This window comes from Myiozetetes cayanensis, unplaced genomic scaffold, assembly GCF_022539395.1.
Source record: "Myiozetetes cayanensis isolate MyiCay16 unplaced genomic scaffold, myiCay2020 scf1015, whole genome shotgun sequence".
NCBI classification, from domain to species: Eukaryota; Metazoa; Chordata; class Aves; order Passeriformes; family Tyrannidae; genus Myiozetetes; species Myiozetetes cayanensis.
In genome coordinates, this window is record NW_026086623.1 from 1 (window position 1) to 9,309 (window position 9,309).

Here is a 9,309-nt window from a genome sequence, read left to right on the forward strand (position 1 = left end):
ACCATGGGGGTCCCAGAGCTACCCTGGGGGTCCCAGAGCCACCCCAAGGGTCACCATGTTCCCGGTGGGCTTCATCCCTGTGAGACCCCCAGCCCACCCCAGGGGTCCCACACTCAACACAGGGACCCCTCCAGAAGTACAAATGAGGCCCCCCCAGATCTATGGGGTGGGGGACTCTGGATGGGGTGAGGGACCCCAAATCCACCAGGAAACTGCCCCCAAAACACCCCCAACCCAGCACCACCCCACACCTACAAATGAGACCCCCCAAGATCTACGGGGTGAGGGGTTCTCAGAGCCCCCCAGGATGTGGGGAGGGACCCCAAATCCACCAGGGACCCCCCCCTTCCCCACAAAGCCCCAAAACCAGTGTGACCCCCAAGGCTGTGCACAGCTGGGGGGTCCCACATCCCCCCCCCCACCCCCTCACCTGGTCCGTAGGCTCGGGCCTTCTTGGGGTTGAGTTTGGGGCGCAGGGGGGCCCCCGGTTTGAGCTTGGCCTTGGGGAACTGGGACAGGTACGTCATCACCGAGTGCTCGTCCACGTTGGGGTCCACGATCTCCTCGGGGGTGATCACCTGGGGGGGGCGTTGGGGGGTCGTTGGGGGTCATTGAGGGTCATTGGGAGTCCCCTGTGCCCCAGCCTAGGGCTGATCATTGGGGTCATTGGGGTCCTCCTGTACCCCCAGCGTGGGGTTGATCACCTGGGGGCGTTGGGGGTCATTGGGGGAGGTCATTGGGGTCCCCCTGTACCCCCCAGTCTGGGGTTGATCACTGGGGGTTCACTGTGGGGTCTTTGGGGTCCCCCTGTGCCCCCAGCCTAGGGCTGATCACCTGGGGGGGACGTTGGGGGGGTCATTGGGGGGTCATTGGGGGGGTCATTGGGGTCCTCCTGTGCCCCCCCAGCCTAGAGATGATGACCAGGGGGGTCATTGGGGGGTCACCAGAGGGGTCATTGCAGTCTCTGTGTGACCCCCCAGCCTGGGGCTGATCACTGGGGGTCACTGGGGGGGTCTTTGGGGTCCTCCTGTGCCACCCCAGCCTGAGGATGATCATTGGGGGGTCACTGGGGGGTCATTGTGGTCCCCCTGTGCCCCCAGCCTGCAGATGATGACCAGGGGGGTCATTGGGGGGTCACCAGGGGGGTCATTGGGGTCTCCCTGTGCCCCCCAGCCTGGGGATCACCTGGGGGGTCATTGGGGGGTCACCAGGGGGTCACTGGGGGGGTTTATGGACAGGGGTCACCAGAGGGTCACTGGGGGGTCACCAGGGGTCTTACCTGAGGGATGGGGTGTCCCCAGGGGGGTCATTGAGGGGGGGTTATGGAGAGGGGTACCCAGGGGGGATGTCCCCAGGGGGTCCCTGGGGTGGTTTATGGACAGGGGTCACCAGAGGGTCACTGTGGGGGGGTCACAGCAGGGTTAGGGGGTCCCCAGGGGGTCACTGTGGGGTCACCTCAGGGTCATGGGGAGGGGGTCCCAGGGCGGGGGGTCTCACCTGGGGGATGCCCAGCCACTCGTCCGCCTGCTGCATCGCCTCCCGCGCGTTCTCAATGGGCCTGCTGGGGTCCCACGAGTCCCAGTCGGGGCACAGCCCTGGGGGGTGGCACTCGTCACCCTGGGGGTCCTCGGGACCCCCCCGGGCCACCAATGCCACCCCAAACTGTCCCTGAGCACATCGGGGTAACCCCGTGTCCTGAAGCACCCCCAGAGACCCCCCCTCACCATGTCCTTGTGGTCCCCCAAGACCACCCCGGGCCACCCCCCTGTCCCCTTCCATCCCAGGGCCACCCCAGGGTGTCCCCAGCTGTCCCCAGAGCCACCACCCCTGTCCCCTTCCATCCCAGGGCCACCTCCCCACGTGTCCCCAGATGTCCCCAGAGCCACCACCCCTGTCCCCTTCCATCCCAGGGTCACCCCAGAGTGTCCCTGGTGTCCCCAGGGCTACCCCAGGGTGTCCCCAGCTGTCCCCAAAGCCACCACCCCTGTCCCTGTGCACCCCAGGGCCACCTCCTGGTGTCCCCACCCCTCCCCAGGGCCACTTCCACGTGTCTCCTGTCCTCCCAGTGCCACCACCCACATCTTCTGGTATCCCCAGGGCCCCTCCCAGTGCCCCCAATGACCCAGTGTCCCCTCCCAGTAGGCCAGGGCCCCCCTCCCAGTGCTCCCAGCGCCCCTCACCGGGGGTACAGCTGTCCACCAGTGCTCCCAGTGCCCCCTCCCAATGTCCCCAGTGCTCCCAGTGCCACTCCCAGTGCTCCCAATGCCCCTCACCGGGGGCACGGCTGTCCCCAGTGCTCCCAGTGCCCCCTCCCAGTGCTCCCAGTGCCCCCTCCCAGTGTCCCCAGTGCCCCTCACCGGGGGCACAGCTATCCACCAGTGCTCCCAGTGCCCCCAGTGGTCCTTCCCAGTGCTCCCAGCATCCCTCACCAGGGGCACAGCTGTCCCCCAGTGCTCCCAGTGCCCCCAGTGGTCCTTCCCAGTGCTCCCAGCATCCCTCACCAGGGGCACAGCTGTCCTAGTGCTCCCAGTGCCCCCAGTGGTCCTTCCCAGTGCTCCCAGCATCCCTCACCAGGGGCACAGCTGTCCCCCAGTGCTCCCAGTGTCCCCAGTGGTCCTTCCCAGTGCTCCCAGCATCCCTCACCAGGGCACAGCTGTCCCCCAGTGCTCCCAGTGTCCCCAGTGGTCCTTCCCAGTGCTCCCAGCATCCCTCACCAGGGGCACAGCTGTCCACCAGTGCTCCCAGTGCCCCCAGTGGCCCTTCTCAGTGCTCCCAGTGCCCCCTCCCAGTGCTCCCAGCACTCCCAGTGCCCCTCACCAGGGGCACAGCTGTCCCCCAGTGCTCCCAGTGTCCCCAGTGGTCCTTCCCAGTGCTCCCAGCATCCCTCACCAGGGGCACAGCTGTCCACCAGTGCTCCCAGTGCCCCCTCCCAGCACTCCCAGTGCCCCTCACCAGGGGCACAGCTGTCCACCAGTGCTCCCAGTGCCCCCTCCCAGCACTCCCAGCGCCCCTCACCGGGGGCACAGCTGTCCACCAGTGCTCCCAGTGCCCCCTCCCAGCACTCCCAGCGCCCCTCACCGGGGGCACAGCTGTCCACCAGTGCTCCCAGTGCCCCCTCCCAGCACTCCCAGCGCCCCTCACCGGGGGCACAGCTGTCCACCAGTGCTCCCAGTGCCCCCAGTGCCCCCTCTCAGTGTTCCCAGTGTCCCCAATGCCCCTCACCGGGGGCACAGCTGTCCACCAGTGCTCCCAGTGCCCTGCCGCTCTGCCAGTCCTTGCTGAAGTTGGTGATGGGCAGCTGGGGGAGCCGGTTCTGGATCCAGCCCAGCAGCCGCTGCTTCGGGGTCTGGCGCTTGGCCTCCTCCTCGTCCTCCTCGTCCCACATGGGCATGGAGATGGAATAGTGCAGGATGAGGGTCCAGATCAGCCCCAGGATCAGCTTCAGGTTCCCATCCACGATGGCCTTGCTGTCTGGGGGGGGATAGAGGGGAGATTTGGGGTCACCAGGGGGGCATTTGGGGTCAGCAGGGGGCACATGGAGATGGAATAGTGCAGGATCAGCGTCCAGATCAGCCCCAGGATCAGCTTCAGGTTCCCATCCACGATGGCCTTGCTGTCTGGGGGGGGATATAGGGGAGATTTGGGGTCAGCAGGGGGATTTGGGGTCTCCAGGGGGATTCGGGGTCTCCAGGGGGATTCGGGGTCTCCAGGGGGATTCGGGGACATGGGGTCTGCAGGGGGTATTTGGGGTCAGTAGGAGGGATTTGGGGGATTTGGGGTCTCCAGGGGGATTTGGGGTCAGCAGGGGGCACATGGAGATGGGAATAGTGCAGGATGAGCTGTCCAGATCAGCCCCAGGGATCAGCTTCAGGTTCCCATCCACGATGGCCTTGCTGTCTGGGGGCACAGGGGGATTTGGGGTCAGCAGGGGGATTTGGGGTCTCCAGGGGATTTGGGGTCAGCAGGGGGCACATGGAGATGGAACAGTGCAGGATGAGGGTCCAGATCAGCCCCAGGATCAGCTTCAGGTTCCCATCCACGATGGCCTTGCTGTCTGGGGGGCAGGGGGATATGGGGTCAGCAGGGAAGAAATGGGGTCAGCAGGGGAGGATTTGGGGGGATTTGGGGTCAGTAGAGGGGACAGGGGTGACACAGGGGGTATGGGGTCAGCAGAGGGGACAGGGGTGACATGAGGGGGGTTGGGGTCAGCAGAGGGGACGGGGACTGTCCCTAGGGATGGGGACACCCCACAGGGATGGGGACACACTGAGGGACACCCTGCAGGGACAGGGACACCCCACAGGGATGGGGAACATCCCACAGGGATGGGGACATCCCACAGGGATGGGGACACCCCACAGGGACAGGGACACCCCACAGGGATGGGGACATCCTACAGGGATGGGGAACATCCCACAGGAACAGGGACACCCCACAGGGACAGGGGACATCCCACAGGGACACAGTCAGGGTGGGTGTCCCAGTCCCCACCAGTGACTTGGGGGTCTCAGGGTGGTTGTGGGGTGTCAGGAGTGGGTTTGGGGTGTCAGGGTGGGTGTCCCACCCTCCATCAGTGATTTGGGAGTCTCAGGGGTGGTTTGGGGGTCTCAGGGTGGGTGTCCCGCTCCCTGCTGGGGTTTTGGGGGTGTCAGGGGTGGGTTTGGGGTGTCAGGGTGGGTGTCCCAGTCCCCATGAGTGATTTGGGGATCTCAGGGTAGTTTGGGGGTCTCAGGGTGGGTGTGTCAGTCCCTGCTGGGGTTTTGGGGTCTCAGGGGTGGTTTTGGGGGTCTCAGGGTGGGTGTCCCACTCCCTGCCAGGATTTTGGGGTGTCAGGGGTAGGTTTTGGGGTGTCAGGGTGGGTGTCCCAGTCCCCATGAGTGATTTGGGGGTCTCAGGGTGGGTGTCCCGGTCCCTGCTGGGGCTTTGGGGGTCTCAGGGGTGGTTTGGGGTCTCAGGGTGGGTGTCCCACCCTCCATCAGTGATTTGGGGTCTCAGGGGTGGTTTGGGGGTCTCAGGGTGAGTGCCCCGCTCCCTGCTGGGGTTTTGGGGTCTCAGGGGTGGTTTGGGGGTCTCAGGGTGGGTGTCCCGGTCCCTGCTGGGGTTTTGGGGTGTCAGGGGTGGGTTTGGGGTCTCAGGGTGGGTGTCCCACTCCCCACCAGTGATTTGGGGATGTCAGGGTGGGTGTCCCATTCCTTGCTGGGGTTTTGGGGTGTCAGGGGTGGGTTTGGGGTGTCAGGGTGGGTATCCCAGTCCCTGTTGGGGTTTTGGGGTGTCAGGGTGGGTGTCCCAGTCCTCATGAGTGATTTGGGGATCTCAGGGTAGTTTTGGGGTCTCAGGGTGGGTGTGTCAGTCCCTGCTGGGGTTTTGGGGTGTCAGGGGTGGGTTTGGGGTGTCAGAGTGGGTGTCCCACCCTCCATCAGTGGTTTGGGGGTCTCAGGGTGGGTGTCCCGCTCCCTGCCAGGATTTTGGGGTGTCAGGGGTGGGTTTGGGGTCTCAGGGGGGGTGTCCCAGTCCCCATCAGTGATTTGGGGGTCTCAGGGTAGTTTTGGGGTCTCAGGGTGGGTGTGTCAGTCCCTGCTGGGGTTTTGGGGGTGTCAGGGTTTGGGGTGTCAGAGGTGGGTTTGGGGTCTCAGGGTGGGTGTCCCACTCCCCATGAGTGATTTGGGGGTCTCAGGGGTGGTTTTGGGAGTCACAGGGTGGGTGTCCTGCTCCCTGCTGGGGTTTTGGGGGTGTCAGGGGTGGGTTTGGGGTCTCAGGGGGGGTGTCCCAGTCCCCATGAGTGATTTGGGGGTCTCAGGGGTGGTTTGGGAGTCACAGGGTGAGTGCCCGGTCCCTGCTGGGGTTTTGGGGTCTCAGGGGTGGTTTGGGGTCTCAGGGTGGGTGTCCCACTCCTGCTGGGGTTTTGGGGTCTCAGGGGTGGTTTTGGGGGTCTCAGGGTGGGTGTCCCGCTCCCTGCTGGGGTTTTGGGGTCTCAGGGGTGGTTTGGGGGTCTCAGGGTGGGTGTGTCAGTCCCTGCTGGGGTTTTGGGGTCTCAGGGGTGGTTTGGGGGTCTCAGGGTGAGTGCCCCGATCCCTGCTGGGGTTTTGGGGTCTCAGGGGTGGTTTGGGGGTCTCAGGGTGGGTGTGTCAGTCCCTGCTGGGGTTTTGGGGTGTCAGGGCAGGTCCCCAGACCCCGCCAACGGTTTTGGGGTGTCAGGGCGGGTGCCGAAGCTCCCACGGGGGTTTTTGGGGTTTCAGGGCAGGGGCCCCGCCCCCTTCCAGCGGTTTTGGGGTTTCAGGGCAGGGGCCCCGCCCCCCTCCAGCGGTTTTGGGGTGTCAGGGCTGGTCCCCAGCTCCCCACGCGTGGTTTTGGGGTCTCGGGGTGCGTCCCCAGCTTCCCACGCGCGGTTTTGGGGTCTCAGGGCGGGTCCCCCCCGCCCCCATCACCCATCAACCCCCCATTTTGGGGGGCGTGGCAGCGGCCCCCGCTCCCCGCGGGGGTTTTGGGGTCTCAGGGTGTGCCCCCCGCTCCCCACGCGCGGTTTTGGGGTGTCCGGGCGAGTCCCCCCGCCCCCATTACCCATCAACCCCCTATTTTGGGGGAGGGGCGTGGCGGCGGCCCCGCTCCCCGCTGGGGTTTTGGGTCCCCCGCCCCCATTTCCCCCGGCCCCCGTTTTTGGGGTGTAACGGCGGCCCCGGTCCCGCCCCGCGGTTTAGGGGGCTGGGGGGCTGGGGTTGGGCGGTGCTGGGGTGGGGATGGGCCGCGGCCCCACCCCTGCTCCAGCATTTTTGGCCATATAGGGCTCGGGCACCGCCAGGCCCCGCCCCACCGCCGCCCCCAAACCCACCCCCCTCAACCCCAGGACCCCCTGGGACCCCCGGCGCCCCCTGCCCTCGCTGGGACCCCCGAGACCCCCCACCCGATCCACCCCCACCGCAATCGGCGCCCTGCAGGATTTGGGACCCCCAGGACCCCCCTCGCATTCCTGGGGTGGGAGGGGGCCCTCCGCCCCCCGCCTTTGTCGTGGGGCCGCCAGGGGATTGGGGGTCCCAAATTGGGGAGGGGCCCAGACAGGTCCCTGTGGGGGCTCCGATTGGGGGTCCCAAGATCCCAAACACGGGGGTCCAGCAGCGGGACCCCCAAAGCATTTTTGGGGGGCACACACAAGCGGCCATTCCTGCGGGGGTCTCGGGGGGAGGGTCTCACCCCCATCCCAGCGGGGGACCCCAAAAGCGTCCTAGGACTTTGGAGGGGTTGCCCTTAGGGGGCGTCTCGGGGTCTCACTTTTGGGGGGGGCTCTCCCTGAAGTCCCCCCGTTACTCTGAGGTTGGGGGGACCCGCAGCCCCCCACCCAAATATCACCGATGGAGCTTCAGGGCCCCCCCTCTCACTCGGGGGTCCCGTTTGGGGCGAGGGGGGGCGTGTCCCAGGGGTCCCATAGGGCCCCCCCCCCCAGAATCTCTGGGGGCCGGGGTCTCCCAGCAGACCCCTCCCCATCTGTGGGGCCCGGGGGTCCCATAACCGACCCCCCCTCAATCTCTGGGGTCCGGGGGTCCTCAGCAGACACCCCCCCCCCCCAGTCTGTGGGGTGGGGGTCCCGCAACAGATGACCCCACACACACATTTTTTGGGGACTGGGGGTCCCACAACAGACCCCCCCAATCTGTGGGGCTGGGGGTCGCCGAAGAGATCCCCCACCCCAATCTGTGGGGCCTGGGGGTCCCGAAGAGACCCCCCCTCTCCATTTCTGGGGCCTAGGGGTCCCAGCAGAACCCCCCTCTCCATTTCTGGGGCCTGGGGGTCCCGAAGAGACCCCCCTCCATTTCTGGGGCCTGGGGGTCCCCAGCAGACCCCTCCCCTCCATTTCTGGGGCCTGGGGGTCCCCAGCAGACTCCTCTCCAATCTGTGGGGCCCGGGGTCCCGAACAGACCCCCCCCTCATCTCTGGGGTCCCTCTCAAGGACCCCAAACCCCACCACGTCTCCGGAGCCCGGGGGTCTCCCCAAAGACCCCCCCGTGTCTCAGGGGTCTCCCCGGCATCTCCCCCATCTCCGGGGGCCGTTCTAGGGCGACCACCCTCCCTCCCATCACCGACCGAGACCCCTCCGAGCCTCTCCCCGCACTTCTCACGCCCCCACACCCCTCCCACCCTCCCCATCCCCATTTCGGGGGTCTCTCCGTGCCCCCACCAGCAGCACCACTCCGACGCTCTCTCCTCCCTCTCCTCGCACTTCTCACCCCCTCATCCATCCCCCAGGGGATACCCTGCAGATCCCCACTCCCCTTTCCCCCATTTCGGGGTCTCTCCGTTGTCCCCTCCCTCTCCAACAAGCACCACTCCGACGCTTTCTCTCCCTCTCCCGCACTTCTCACCCCCATCCATCCCCCCAGGGAATACCCCTGGATCCCCACTCCCTTTCCCCTCATTTCAGGGGTCTCTCCCGTGTCTCCCCTTCTCCCTCTCCCCACTCCGACGCTCCCTCTCCCTCCCTCTCTCCGCACTTCTCACCCCCCATCCATCCCCCAGGGATACCCCTCAGATCCCTCCCCACCCCCAATTCCGGGGTCTCTCCCCGCGCGGCGCTCACCGATGGACACGAGCTTGATGTTCTCCCTCTCGAGGAACTCGAGGGCCACCGACACGTTCTCCAGCTGCATCTGGCGGAAGGTGGGGCGCGCGTTGTACTTGCGGCCCATCTGCTTCTGGCTGAGCACCTCGAGCAGGGCGATGAGGCGCAGCCCGTCGCCCAGGTCGGTCTGCAGGTTGCCCACGCGCTTCTGCACGCACTTGAGGTGCTCGTTGCACCAGCGGGTGAAGGTGTTCTGCTGGATGCGCTTCCAGGGCGCGTCCTCCGCCAGGTCCTTCTCCGTGGCCGGCATCTCCGCGTCCGCCTCGCCACGGCCCGCGGGCTCCGCGCGGCCCCGCCCGGCCCCGCTCATCGTGCCCGGGGCGACCCGGCCCCCGCAAGGGGCGTGCGGGAGTGGGCGCGGGAGGGGCCGCGCCTGCGCTCGGCCCGGGGAGGGGGAGCTGCGGGAGGGGAGAGGAGGGAGAGAGAGGGGTGAGCGGAGGGGGAGAACGGGAGGATGGGGGAGAGGGGGACCGCGAGTGGGAGCTGCGGTGGGGAGGGGGAGGAGAGACCCCGGAACGAGGGAACCCCGTGAAGTGGGATCGAGGTAGGGAGAGACCCCCGGAACGAGGGACACCCCATGAGGTGGGATCGAGGGTAGGGGAGACCCCGGGAACGAGGGAACCCCGTGAAGTGGGATCGGGGTAGGAGAGACCCCCGGACCGAGAGACCCCCATGGGGTGGGATCGGGGTAGGGGGAGACC

General features: G+C 66.9%; 1 protein-coding gene across 1 annotated transcript; it reads right to left on the reverse strand.

Annotated features, from left to right (window-relative positions):
• Positions 1–430: 430 nt before the first annotated feature.
• LOC126634974 (filamin-A-like) lies at positions 431–8,923 on the reverse strand (the record flags this gene model as incomplete). Its single annotated transcript, XM_050305899.1, has 4 exons — positions 8,567–8,923; positions 3,223–3,471; positions 1,498–1,595; positions 431–578 (listed from the first exon to the last, which is right to left on the reverse strand). Coding segments are annotated over exons 1-4 (847 nt in total), but the record flags the coding sequence as incomplete, so codon positions are not given.
• Positions 8,924–9,309: the final 386 nt, after the last annotated feature.